Source organism: Rhagoletis zephyria, unplaced genomic scaffold (assembly GCF_001687245.7).
Source record: "Rhagoletis zephyria isolate East Lansing unplaced genomic scaffold, Rhagoletis_zephyria_1.1 Rzeph_scaffold_00068, whole genome shotgun sequence".
Lineage (NCBI taxonomy): Eukaryota > Metazoa > Arthropoda > Insecta > Diptera > Tephritidae > Rhagoletis > Rhagoletis zephyria.
This window is the reverse complement of record NW_016157152.1, coordinates 404,868-419,984: the sequence shown is the minus strand read 5'-3', so window position 1 is coordinate 419,984 and position 15,117 is coordinate 404,868. Positions and strand designations below refer to the sequence as shown.

The 15,117-nt window shown below is 33.2% G+C and overlaps 1 protein-coding gene across 9 annotated transcripts in view; it reads right to left on the bottom strand.

Annotated features, from left to right (window-relative positions):
• Positions 1–15,117, bottom strand: part of LOC108371389 (syntaxin-binding protein 5-like) — a 552,451-nt gene that overhangs the window by 188,733 nt on the left and 348,601 nt on the right. For all 9 annotated transcript variants that reach the window (XM_017626982.1, XM_017626947.1, XM_017626939.1 and 6 more), the window contains one exon: positions 8,579–8,718. In XM_017626982.1, coding sequence (XP_017482471.1) covers positions 8,579–8,718 — 140 coding nt within the window. The remainder of the gene's footprint in view (positions 1–8,578; positions 8,719–15,117) is intronic.

Genomic DNA, 15,117 nt, shown 5'->3' with positions numbered 1-15,117 from the left:
CACTATATGTATTCCCTGTGTATATACGTGTTTATAATTTATATAAGTACTTTTTATTGTAACCATTGTGGGATTATGATGTCATTGCCTTAGGTCTGCGAACAGGACTACTGGGTTTGATCTAGATTTTCAAAAATATGAAGTACAAAACTAAGGTTAGCTTTGCATCTGACTAGTTCGAGTCCACGGGAATCTACTTCACAAATAGGAGAGCATCTGATTTTCCTCATAGACTGAACCATTCCCCCAAAAACTGATATATTATTTTAAGGGATTCGCTGCTAATATAATATATTAATAATATAATTCCGATAGACACACAATCCTCTTTTAGACTTACTAGAAACATTGTTGACCTAAACCCTGGTTAGATAGAAAAACAAATCGTTATACTAATTCCAAAATTTAAATGTCAGCATAAGAAGCCATATCGGTCGGTAGGCCAATAAAGAAGTGCCCTCATCTACGCCTATTCCATACTCATAAAACGTATTTTTAAAAGTTGTATTATTGAATGGAAACCCCTTGAAAGTTGATATGACCGGGCCCCACGTTGGACGCCATTTTTGTAATCAAGTCATATTATGTATACTGCTTGTAGATGAGCTGTGCATGCTCGCTTTAGCCTGGTCCTTAGCTCGCCGGATGGGGGTAGATTTTGCTCACCACATTGATGCAGGGCATTGACTTTACAAAAAAAATGCATGCACATATCTATAAAAAAAACGGACGACAGAAAACACGAGAGTTCTCTTAGTATACACACTTAACTTACACAGACAGACATCTCATGGAATGAAAATTTTTCGACCAACCCCTTGGAGTAGCCACACACTCGCTGCTCCATTCTCCCCTACCCCACCAATGAGAGATACTTTACTGCATCGCCGAACCCAACCAATTTGCATACCCAAGGTTCACATCTTCTCACAATATAAAACTATTTAGAGTTTCAGTTGGTTCCAATTACAATTTTACATAGATTTCTTTATTCATAACTCCATACACAAGCTTCTACAGCTAAACATAATTAAGCTACATCATACAATTTTAGGTATTTAGTACTACAGATGAGCAATATTTAGATCGGGTCACCTTATCCGCATGGTGCACATGAATGAAAACCAAAATTCAATGTTAACATAAATAATATTAAAAAAAAACTTTTTAATATACAACGCTTTTATAAATGGACTAAAAAGTAGAAAATAATATTTCTCAGTCCCATAGAATTTGTTTTGATAACTTTTGATTTTGAAATTTTAGCAAAAGTCGTTATAAACAACTTATGAGATTGAAAATGAAAAGCGTGGGGCGCATGCAATACAAAGCATTATATTTAATAGACAATAAGCAAACTACATAACATAGACCTAAAATTTCTTCAGCGACAGTACAAATTTGAGATCGATTTTAAGCGGTCGTTATTCATATATCCACATACATATGAACATATATTACCCTTCATATCAATTCAGGTGGCTATTATATGCGCCCCACGCTTTTCATTTTCAATCTCATAAGTTGTTTATAACGACTTTTGCTAAAATTTCAAAATCAAAAGTTATCAAAACAAATTCTATGGGACTGAGAAATATTATTTTCTACTTTTTAGTCCATTTATAAAAGCGTTGTATATTAAAAAGTTTTTTTTTATATTATTTATTTTCTACTTTTTTGTTTTGTCTGTATAAAATTGTGCGATAGATATTAAAATAATTCAAAGATATTAATAGAAAGGTGCACACACATGCATTTACATATGTATGTACATACAAACGAGCACCAATTAATTTTATTTAAAGAAATGGCGTGTCGTCTATTTCCGCTGTAGCGAACGTAGTACATAGGGCGACATCTAGATGTCATCTACCTCGCCCTATTCACTACAGATGTCGCCCTATGCACTAGACTTTTTATAGGAACTTTTAAAGAAATGGCGTGTCGCCTATTTCCGCTGTAGCGAACGTAGTACATAGGGCGACATCTAGATGTCATCTACATCGCCCTATTCACTACAGATGTCGCCCTATGCACTAGACTTTTTTATAGGAACTTTGCAAAGCAAAGGTTTTATGGTGTCGGACATACAACATTGAAAGTTTCTGGATCCACAACATTGAAAGTTTCTGGAGCCACAACATTGCAAGTTGATAAAAGCGTTGTAATAACAAGTAATTTTTAACAAAAAAAAAAACCGACTTCAACTCCCATATAAAAAAATATATATATATATATATATCTCATGATCCGCTGATCGGATCTTAACCAGATGGGACCACCTCTGAGACACTACCTTTCCGATGCAAAAAGAATTATCGAAATCGGTTGACGTGGTCCAAAGTTATGCGGTAACATACATAAAAAAAAAAAATAAAAAATATTCCGACGAACTGATAACCTCCTCCTTTTTTGGAAGTCGGTTAAAAATACGAAAATAAGGTATGTAATCTCTTTATGTAAACAAAAAAATCAATGGATATAAATATCTACATATGTACATACACATGTAATTGAGAGAAACTGACAAACTTACATTGCTCGTCCCGATCGATGTCAGCAGGCGCCTGGTGAGATGTTCGGTGGCCGGAGAGTATATGTATATTTCAGCAGCTAGGTTCTTAACAGAAAGAAACGCTGTGTATGCACATTATACAAATTGTCCGCTATGATGTGTTTTTACATACAAATGTACATATTTACTTCAAACCTAATTATAGTATTTTGGTTACTCACAATGCCGCTAGGATGTTACGCACTCTTTTAGTTTCGCCTGTGGCGTTGTATAAAGACTAGGGACACGATATCGAACAGAAAGTATCGATATGGTACTCATTTAAAGTATCGCTTTAAAAATATCGGATACCCACTAATATCGGAATAAAAAGACTCGATATTCCAAATATCGATACCAAAATCCAAAAAATTTATATGAATGTAGGTCTCGTACACGATCCAGAAAATAAAGGTCGCGCCATTCGCGGACCGCTAACCCTCTCTTCGTCGATTTTACAGCATCCACCCAATCGCTGACGTCATAATATGTGACCTGGTCTACGGAAAGGGGGCTTAGGTGTCAAAAAATCAATTTTCACTTTTTGGTTGATTCGGATGGAAGATGAGATGCTTTTTCACGTGGTGAAAAGCAGAAAATCCTAACTTGCTTAGAAGTGTACTAAAAATTTTTTTTAAATTTTAAATTTTTAAATGTTCCACACTAGCAACTTACACGATGAACTATATTAATATTCCGACCAACAACAACACTTACTGGACGTCCGGCGCGGAGAACAATTAACGAGATAATGAGAAACTGACGAAACGAGTTGCTTACTTTTAACAGCTTTTTCACAGAAAACTAGTTTTCGCACGTAAGCTCCCTTTTCGTAGACCAGGTCACATATACTTTTGTTTACATTCACTGTTGCCAACTTGATGCTTTTCGCACCAAATTTAGTGGGTATTCAAAAAGCGAAAATTTTTGAGTTTTGCGCTTGGTGCTTTTGTTTTTAGTTTGAAGACTTCAAATTAGAAAATCTTAAAAAAATGGAAGCAAAATTTATAGCAATCGTAAGTGTACTAAGCAATTTTACAAAAATTTAAACAAAATCATGGCACAGTGACAATCATAAGCGACAACGAAATATGTGCAGCACCTTCAATCATGCCAGAAGAAATCGACCGTTGTGCAAGAAACATTGATTTTTATTAATTTAAATCGGCATCCTTACAATAAAATTATGTATTCATATAAAATCCATAAAATACACCAATTTGGTGCTTTTTCAAATTCAAAACTTGGCAATACTGCCTTTTGTTCGATGCTTCTTCTTTTTCTTGTCCAGTTCGTCATGCTCTCTCATTCTGGTATATTTTGACGTCACGGCCAGTTGCTCTCAGCTCGATTGGCGCAATCTTGTATTCTATCATTCTTGGGTCTCGTATATAGGCCGCTGTGGTGTAATCTAACCGTGCTCAAAACTTGAAAATGAAAAAAATTAAAACAAAATCGCCGTTCAAAGTCGACATAAAACTGTAGGGACTGTAGGGATTAATAGCCCGACCACAATGAAAACGACGAGCTATGGACCATAGCTGTCAAATTATTTTAACACGAACTCTTATGTAGATAATTATTTTGGCGCCGACCGGGCTACGCGACGACTGTGGTTGTCGCCAGATTAGATCTATTTCTATTTTTCCAGCGACAGATAAGGTTCTTACTCTTCTTTTATGTCAAACTCGTACAAATTCATGATGTCGCCGACGCATTCAAAAAGATCATGTCGCCATCGACAAAGCGTTTAGACAATGAAGATAACAAATTGGAAGCTGTGGCCCGTAGCTCGTCGTTTTTAATGTGTTTAGAACTTAAGGCGCACTTTACAAATCGGAGCATAATCTCGGTCAAACACTAACATATTGTGTAACAACACGTAGAGATTGAGGTGTTGTCTTAAAACACCGAGGTCGCGGGTTCAAATTCCACCACATGCAATCCTAACTATGGCTGACATCCAAAACGTCAATTGCATTGCATACGTACAAAGTTTAATGTTCCATAACGCCAAACTACAATTGTTTGACAATGTATACTTTTCCGAAACGCATCCGAAAAGTTATCGAAACGTATCGCTAGAGTAATCAGCGCATCAAAAACAAAGTTGATGCTTCGTTTGGTTTTAGTTACCATTTGGGTTTTAAATATGGAAAATATCGAAATGGTGATCATTGTTTTACTAAATATTCAAAATATGCAATGTATATGTTGCAATGTTTCGCAACTCTGCAAACACAAACAGTTTAAATACCGCAGTAGAACAGTATCCAAACATTGTATTGGTACGTTTTGGAAGTCAGCCTATATTACACATTTCTGCTCTTAAAAGCCCAATTTACATCGGGAAGAATTGTTAATAACATTATCCTTGTAATGTGAGTGTTGCGAAGACATTAATAGTAATACGAACCTTGTTATAAAATTAAGGTTAAATGAAAAAACCGCGTGTCTTTTCTTTAAAAATTCAGAATTCAAGAGAGTTTATTACAAAAAATACAGTTCTCAGTTGTCATTACAGGGTTGCAAAAGGTAAAACAATTCAATGTTCAGTACAACACTACAGGGCTGCAAATGTTAGTAGGAAAGTAAAAGACTATGCAATAATATTGAACAGTGAGTTTATTACATTCGATACGATACTAGGGTTCTGGTACTCGATTCCAAAAAATATCAGCGGTACTCGTTTTCCGTAGCATTTTAGGTGTAAAGTTGCTACGTAGCAATCTAGCACGCATTTTGTTGTTGGAAGAGAAACAAAACATGTGGTAGATTGCTACGTAGCAACTTTACACCTAAAATGCTACTCAACGTGAGCTCCCCTATCGTTTTAAAACTATCGAGTAGAAAATATCGGTATCGAATGCCAAAAGTATCGATATGGTATCGTATCGTATCGAAATTCGTGTCCCTATTAAAAACTTTAAGAGGGGGCACTATATTATAAAACTCAAATATTTAGGATATATTTTTTTTATTTTTTATTTTATTTTTTGCTTAGTTTAACTCCGATTAAAGTTCAAGACAGTTTAAAGAAGCAGGATTTTTCCTAATGCTGATCTTAGCTAAGTAAATAGATTTAATAACATATTTAATTAGGCACTCTAAATTTTTAGGTAGTTTAAGTAATTCACACTTTTGAGGCAAAATTTATATAAAGGTTAACTTATTTAAAATTCCAAGTTTTTGTTTATGTTTTTTTACATTGAGCTGCAAAGTACAGCCCAAGAGTGGTTTCTTTGATATAGCTATCTATATATATATATATATATATATTTTTTTTTTTTTGTAACTTAGGTTCTGACTTAATTATGGAAAAACCAAAAAAAAAGGAAAATCCCGCAGGCGGACGTGCTGATGAACTCTCTTTTAGATATGTATGTACTGTGTGTTTAGTACCTACATATGTAAAGATGTATGCAATATGAGCGCACCTACACAATAGTGTGATTGGGAGCCTGATGGTCCACGTGGCGCGAAGTCCCGACATTCGAGGTGGTGCTCTGGATTACGTTAGTTTTATTTGACATTTTTTGTTTTTTCCAACCCACCATTTTGACAACTCAATTGATAACTCAACATCTATTACAATCGTGGGTCGGTGTTTGGGGTGACCCCCCCTAAGTTATTCTTACGAAATATTGTACTAAAATTAGTCATTAGATTCTACTAAATATGTTGGGCTATTTTGAACAACTGAAAAAAACTAGCAACCGGATAGCATGTGTGAAAAATATTGTACTTTTGCTACTAACTATTTGCGAATAGAAGGATTGGTGAAACTCGCGCTCACAAAAGTAAACAAAATTACTGTTTTTAAAATTTTTGCTTTAAATAAATTCCCCAAATAGCCCCATCTGAAATGGTTTAAAATTACAGTGCACATTTTCTTCTTTTATGTCTAGTCGTTTTTTTAAGATTGGTCCAAGAAAAAAATCATAGTAAAGAAAGAAACCAATGCAGGTATTTAAAGAAGAGAAAATAAAATATATATATTATTAAAAGGACTATGTTCTCTTTGACATACGTCAAAGGTCAAGTAGAAGAGGGAACTTGATAACTAGCTCGGTTATACAGCTTAAGAAATAATTTGTTTAAAGACATTTTTATCAATTTTGATAAATATTATGACATATGACCAGTTTTGTTTACACAAATACAGCAACGACCACAGGCAAAAAATATTGACTACAATTTGTCATTTTGTTTGCCAGATATACGTTGTATCGGTGCACTTGCACAACAATCGCATTCGCAAAAGCTCCGCATTATTATTGCGAATGCGAATGTTAAAATTAATGCGGAAGCTCCGCGGTTGCGAATGCGAATATTCGCAACAACCCTGCTATGTACCAGAGAACATATAATATTAAGGGGGTATACATATGTCTAGGCTAGTTTTGCATGTTCTATGTTTTTTACGTTCTATACTAAATATACTACATATCCTAAGTATATTGCGTCTTGACTCGTTAACTTTTTCTATAATAATCAGGGAACGGATTTTATGGAAATTGCCTTGTTTCTGCTAAAGGGATAGAGTACATTCGATTAAGAATGTCCATTATTTAGCTTTCCCTGATTTCATATATACACATTTGATGTTGTCTTTTTTTGCCTTTTCTACCTTTAATTATAAAGGACAAGAATAAAGCCCTTATTCCTGATAATATGAAAGTCTTAAACGTTACATATTTAAATTGGGCGCCACTTGTATCAACTCACGACGAGCGCACGTTTAGTACATTCAAGGCTTTTATTCGCGAAAATCTAATGAAAATGCTGCCAGAAAACTTCAAAACGCAAATTGTAGTTCAATGTTACTACAACTATAAAGATTAAAGTTTTGTGAGTTAAAAACTCGAAAGGAGAAAATAGTCAAATATTCAAAGTACAAATTTTTTATATAATGAAACTAGTTCATAACTTTTCTCTTTTTACTTGTAAAATAAACATTTCCAATATCAATGTATTCTTTGATTATTTTTCGGTTTTTGTCTTTTTAGTGCCTTATTTTGCCTTTTTTGCGATTTCTAGTGCGTTTTACTGCCTATTTCTTTATTTTATTTTGCCTTTTTTATAGGGTTTTAGGTCCTAAAAATCTGTTCCCTGTTAATAATACTGAAATCTAAATAAACAAGAAAGCAAGTTGATAAAGACGTGATAAAATGTTACGACTCCGAAAAGGTAAGCTCACCCGATAGTATGTGTATGCATTAGGGTACCCTTTTTTCGGCGACAATTTTTTTTTTATTCCCACCTCGAAATTTTGTGGGAAATATCTAAAAACAAGTTCCCTGAAAATTTGAGCCTTTAATATTAATATTAAGTGCTCGACCAAGGCGTGCAAAGATTTCCCGTTCAAAATACACGTAAACTTTGATTGTTTTTGTTCAAAATTCTATAGCTCAGGGGCATTTTATGGTATAATCATGGTCAGTGATGGGTTTTCTTCAGAATTGAACGCTCTCCATTGCGACGTAACCCTAACTCCCACCAGCGATGTAGTACGGGTCACTAAACCCAATGTTTTCATGAAAATCCCGTTTTTTACCCTATCTCGTAAATAACAAGATCTACAGAAAAATTACAAATGACAAACGTTTAGGCCATTCAATTTCCTACAAAAAAGTTTTTGAACACCAAATCACCAGCATCGATATTTCTTGAGATACTGGGCTTTGAAGTTGATCAACAATTTCTACAATTTAGCTCAATAATCAATGAAAATTCCACACTACTTCAACTTGAGATATAGAATTTTGAAGAAAAACAATCAAAGTTTACGTGTATTTTGAACGCCTGAAATCTTTGCACGCCTTGGTCGAGCACTTATTAATTATATTAAGGGTCAAATTTTCAGGGAACTTGTTTTTAGATACTTCTCTCAAAATTTGGGAGTCAAAAAAGAAAATAGTCGCCGAAAAAAAGCACCCTAGTACTTATATTTTTAAAATATTGATTTAAATTGCCATATTTTGGGCTAAGTATGTGAAGGCGAAAGCGAAATTTTCCACTTACAGTCCATAATTGGAATTAATGCATAATGATGTCACTTGAACATTTCTTCTATTTGGACCCGTAGTCAAACAAACCAATTGCGACTGAAACCCAGCCGGTTTTCGTTGTGATCCCACTTTAACCTTCAAGGGGCAGTCGATCTGTAAGGATACAAAAATAGTATAATAGTTAGATTTCGTTAGTACGCCTTAAGGCAACTTCCACTTAAATTTAAACACTTGCGAAACGATATTTGGGAAATGAAAATCGATATAGGGATGATGAAGCTATTACAGTTTTTTCGAAAATTGCTTTAAACATGTACCTACCTAATTATTTGAGCATGTAACCATACTATATGAATTAGGCGATTGGAATATTATAAAAGCAAGTGAAAAAATATTGTAATCTAGAGTTAAGATACTGAATTATCTTAGTGTTAGCGAGGAATAAAAAGAATGCTATAGATATATTTTTATTCACTAACATTCTTTTAACTGAAAATGTTTCATGAACAAACAAACAATTGTAACCAGTTACACTGAGGGAAATAAAGCATAGTAAAAACAAGTAAGAGCAGCGCTGTCTTCGGCTATGCTTTTCTCATACCTTTCATGAGCATCTGAAAATTTTACTTTAACAGATTACTGCATTTGAATAAATTTATATATTCACAGCAGGCATAGATAGAGGAGATACATACATATATAAAAAATCATATCTAAACAATCAGAGGTATGGAAGATATACCTTATATAGCACCAATCTAAGTGATTTTCACTGCTGTGTGATCGGTACGTAAACCGGTAACACAATTTAATGAGTTTAGCTTCCTACATAAAGGAGATACATATATCGCAAAAACTGGTATCTGAACAATCAGTGGTACAAGAGATAAAGTCTAAATAAAGGAATTTTACAGTAAAACCCAATATCTGAACAATCAGTTGTATGGGGGCAATAAACAGGTTATAGTGACCCGATCTTTGTTAATTTTACTGTAAACTTTCTGTTGATAATGAGTGAAAATAGTGCGAAATTTCATGTTTCTAGCTGCATAGATGGAGTAGTTATAACAAAAAATCGCATATCTGAACAATCAGTTGTATGGGAGCTATATGTTATAGTGGTCCTATTCTTCCGGGTCCGACAAATGATTAATAGTAAGATCAATTACGTTTCTATTTGATTTTAATATTTTTTTCCCTCAGTGTACATGATTTAGGATTCAATCATTTTTGATTCCTTATCAAACTCATCCATACTTCTTGTGCTGCTAACAATTTTCAAAAAAATGTTTAACTTATCTTACTCAAGTCCACTGTCACATTATTTTTCATTTCACTGGCTTCTGAAGAACTGGCTTAGTGAGGCCAGGGCCGGCGAACCTCTATACAAATACGTGCCATTATTTCCAAAGATATATTCAATATAACCATGACTTGCCAACGAGAAATCATGACCGTCCTTGAGGACATAAATTGATGATTAAATCGAACAAAAAATTTAAAAAAGAACGAATTAAGCGTGGCTGTGTACCTTGGGTGGTAAGTGATGAGGACTTACATGCATAATATTAGCAAACACCAGCTTCTGCAGGCAGCTAACGTGTCTGGAATTGAATTCCAAGTTTCCAAAATTTTAGTAAGTGATAACATTTTTGCTCAAATTGGCTGATGGGTTTTCTAATTCGATTGATTCCAACTCGACAAAGTTTTTAGTCCGTATTGAATTCTACCGGAACTCAATCAGCTGCTTTTAAAAATCTTCAGTTTTCATCCAATCAAATTTAAACAAGTTCAGTTGATCAAGTGAAGTCACATCAGGATACAAAATAAATTTGAATGCTTCCGATAACACCGTGAATTCAGAAAACCTCGGTGATAGCTTTTATTACCAAAAAAACTCTTTAGTGACTTTTGGTCCGTCTGGTTTTTCATGCAAATCCAAATCGGATTTAAAAATTTTTAAGTTTGGGGAACATTTTTTTTTTTTTTTTAATAAGATCAATGTAGTGTTGCCAGTTTGCGGGATTTCTCTCTTTTTTGGGGATTTCATGACCAGAAGAGAGAACGGGATTTTCTGTCTAAAGACGAGAATTTTTTGCATACCATACCAAGCAATAAAATTTAGTAAGTAATTGATGAATAAGAAACAGCTGTCATACTTTACGGTAAATTAACGCCGTTCATATTACACTGTACAGCACTCGGCTGGGTATTGGACCAAACTAACTTTTTTAAAGAGATTGAGTCATAAGTAAAAAAAAGTTAGTTCCCCGTTTTTCGAAGTTAGCCTCCGAAATTGAGATATGGGCCTTCGAAGTTCGAAATTGGACCTTTGGTAAAAAATTATTTTTAATTATTGCACGTAAAAAGCAAAAAAAGTAAAAATACAGACGTGGTTCGCCTTTTCCTCTTATTTATATGGTATATAAATTTTTTTGTGAAAACTAATATTACAGGAGCTATAACGGGTCAAAGGTCAGATCTTCGAAAAATGAAAAATTTAATATTTCAGACAATTTTGAACTGAATCTTAAAAGATTCATATCGTTGTAAAGGCGATTTAACCCTCTTTATTGTGATATGCATATTTGTATACTTCGTACATAAAAATTTGAGAAAAAACACATTTAAAGAAAAAATACCTTTTTTTGTAAAAAAAATATTTTAAACAAAAAGATTACTAACCGATTTTTAAACAATTGGTATCTTTGTGAAGGTGATTAAATCTCCTGATATGCATATTTGTATACTTTGTACATAAAAATTTGAGAAAAAACACATTTAAAAGAAAAAATACCTTTTTTTGTAAAAAAAAATATTTTAAACAAAAAAATACTAACAGATTTAAAAAAGTTGGCATCGTTGTTAAGACGATTAAACCCCCTTTCGTCTAATATGCATATTTGTATATTTCGTATATAAAAATTTGAGAAACACTTAAAAGGAAAAAATACCAATTTTTTTCTTATAAAAAAAATAAAAAAAAATTACTAATTAGTAATTCAATTGAATACCGTATTTAACTAAAACAAATAATTAATAGTGTTTAGTCCTGTTCACCCACAGCCCTGTTAAAAATAAAGCGAAAGTATATGTAACAGAAGTCTAAGGCATATAAAAATATAAAAACGCCATGGTTTTTGATTTTTTACATAACAGGTTATACATAAAATTAAAGGTAATTTTCTGTTTTGTTTAAATAAAGTATTCAATTGTATTACTAATTAGTAATTTATTCGTTTAAAATATTTTTTATAAGAAAAAATTGGTATTTTTTCCTTTTAAGTGTTTTTCTCAAATTTGTATATACGAAGTATGCAAATATGCCTACCAAAAGAAAGGGGGTTTAAACGCCTTTACAACGGTACCAATTGTTTAAAAATCGGTTGGTAATTTTTTTGTTTAAAAAATTTTTTTTTTAATAAAAAAAGGTATTTTTTCTCTTAAATGTCCTTTTTCTAAAATTTTGATACACGAAGTATACAAATATGCATATCGAAGGTAAGCGGATTTAATCACCTTTACAACGATATAAATTTTTTAAAAATCTGTTCAAAATTTTTTGAAATATAAGGAAATTAATTTTTCGAAGACCTGAACTTTGACCCCTTATAGCACCTGTAATATAAGTCTGCACAAAAAAATTTGTATACCATTTAAATACGAGCAAAAGGAGTACTACGCCTATATTTTTAGGTTTTTAGTTATTTACATGTAATAATTTAATATAATATTTTACCAAAGATCCTATTTCGAACTTCGAAGGCCCATATCTCGATTTCGGAGGCCAACTTCGAAAAACGGAGAAGTCACTGTTTTACCTATGACTCAAGCTCTTAAAAAAAATTGGTTTGGAAATATCAACCCAGAAAAAAATTTGATTTTGCCGTATAGTGTTATTAATCCTATCAGCGGAACTTCCTTCAATTGAAATGAATTTTAACAGCAAGTTTTTGAGTTATACTGAAAGTAATTTGAAAAAAGTAAAGTGCTAGAAGTTAGGAATTCGTGTGGGAAATTCGTGAAGTTGTGTTTTTTGAAAATATTAGAAAAATTTCGAATCAATGATACTTTTTTCAAATGTATGGGGCCTATTTCATAAAGTGACAGTGATAATTTTGGAACGACAGGCATTTTTCGTATTGTCAGTGACAATTCGACAGATTGGTGGTTGTTTTGTTTCATAAAAACAATTGTCACCACCGCTTCAATTCCATTGAAAAAGTGACAAATTATCATTGTCGGGTTTTAAAATTGTCGTTGTAAAATTGTCACCTGTCATAAGAAATTTTTATGTAATTCATATGTAATAATTGCATTTGCATTATTTTAGTTTTAAGAAATATTCAAGTTATTGAAAACTGATAAAATGTGCGCAATTACCATAAAAAAATTTACAAAATTCTCCTGTGAAAACCAAGGTGCATCCATACAAGGTGGTGGCAATTGTATATAAGTAAAAGTCCCGTGTATTTTGTCATTGCTTTTTGGTACATCAAGATGTCAAAACGAAACGGAATAGGATACAATTTTCGTCAATTCGTTTTGTTGACATCCTAAAGTTGCGCCATTTCGTCTTGGATGACATTCTCCTGTACAAAAATATGCAATCAGCTGTTCAATCAACATCACCTTGTATTGATGCACCTTGTGTGAAAAGATTCCGACGGAGCTATTTAGTTTTGTCGCTATTGTCGTGACAATTTTGTCCGAGTGACAATTGTCAGCACCATTGTCGACAATATTCCAGTATTGTCACTGTCGCTTTCTAAAAAAAATCACAGTTAATACAAGCGTATATGAAACAGAAAAAATGTCGACAATTCAGGCTCTGAAATTTTATAGAAAAATCGACAATTGTCGCACCTGTCACGTTTATGCAATAGGCACCTGGAATGTCTACACTGAGAAAAAAACGCGTTGTAAAAATTAAAATTTTGTACTTGATTACCGTTTAAAAATGTTCGTATTTAAATCAACACTACACCACGTATAATGGAAATATTCAATTCAAATACGCCCGTATTAAAATGAAGAATTTTTTACTGCGCGGATGGCGTTTTGCACGTCTCGGATGCTTTTTCATATGTACCCTGCAGTGAAACCCCAAACTAGTCAGGAAAAATACTAGTTTACAACTAGAATTTCCTGACTGAAGCCGAACTAGTTTGAAAATGACCACACTTGTACCAAGTACAAAACGATTTATATATGCCCTGTTTTATTTGACTTCGACAGTTTAATATAATAAAGTACACAAAATATTATAACTTTTATTTGTATATTGTAAACCATTAAAGAGAGTACGTATTCAATTATAACAAACCTGTTAAATAGTGATTAATGTTCACAATGATTATTAATTAAAGCATGTTTTTTGGATAACCGTTTAATGATTAAATACCGATATTAGCACCTTTTTAATGATTAATTATTAATTACTTTACACAAGTTTTAATTAATTCGTTAATTTTAAATACATGATTATTAGGCCGGGTCGATTTGTGGGGAGGCAAAAAAATCGCCCATTGCTCTGTGAAAATCATATTCTAGAGATCAAAATAAGAAACTTTGCCGAAGGAACCATACCTCTAAAACGAATTCTGATGTCCCCCAATTTGGGTCGAACTTTTGGGTAGGGGCAAATTTTGAAAAATCCCACTTTGACCCATTTAGAGTGCTCCAATCGAGTCCAAGTGTATGACCGACCCCCACTAACTTTGGAGGCCCGACCCATCGATGCCAGTGGCACACCCCCTGGAACCCCCCTGGGTGTTCACCATACAAACATTTCAAAAAATCGCCCGTTTTGCACTTTACATGAAAAAATCAGCGAAATGCCTATGTTTTTTCTTTTTATTCTGGTTGAATTTATAATTAAATATTATGTGCCAATGTACTTCAATATCAAGTATTACAGCTCTGTCGTGTACGGCAGTGCATTATTTTTCAAGTTCATTGGTTGGTCACGATTTCTAGAACCTCGTTTACGCAAAATTGTCAATCAAGTAATTAAAGATAATTCATATTATGCGCATTCGGAAAATATCTTCTTATCAATGTTGTTTGATGATAGCAAAGAAAAGCGCGACTGTGCCATCAAAAAAATTCTACGCTATCGAACCGATGTTGACGAGCCAATCGAACTTAGAGTTTATAAAAAACCAGATATAAACTTTAATTGCACAAGTTATACGGAAATGATCAATTTGAATGATATAAATATCGTATTTGAACCACCATTCACGCGAAGCATTCCGTACGATACATTGAAAGAATATTTAAATCAAGATGATCCACCGTTTAATGATCCAAAAATTCCATCACACATACAAGGAACGGAACGACATGTTCAATTGCTAGCTAGCGTTTCCAAACGGGTTATACCGGGAAATGTAGAGGCTGTTATGGCGACGACATTAGAGCCGTGCGAAATTGCCCAGACTTGAAAGTAAAAACTAGATCTTCTAAAAAAAATTTTTTTTATTTCTTTTCTATACTATTAAATTATTTTTTCATTTACATATGTTCTGACTAAATAAATTTCTTAAG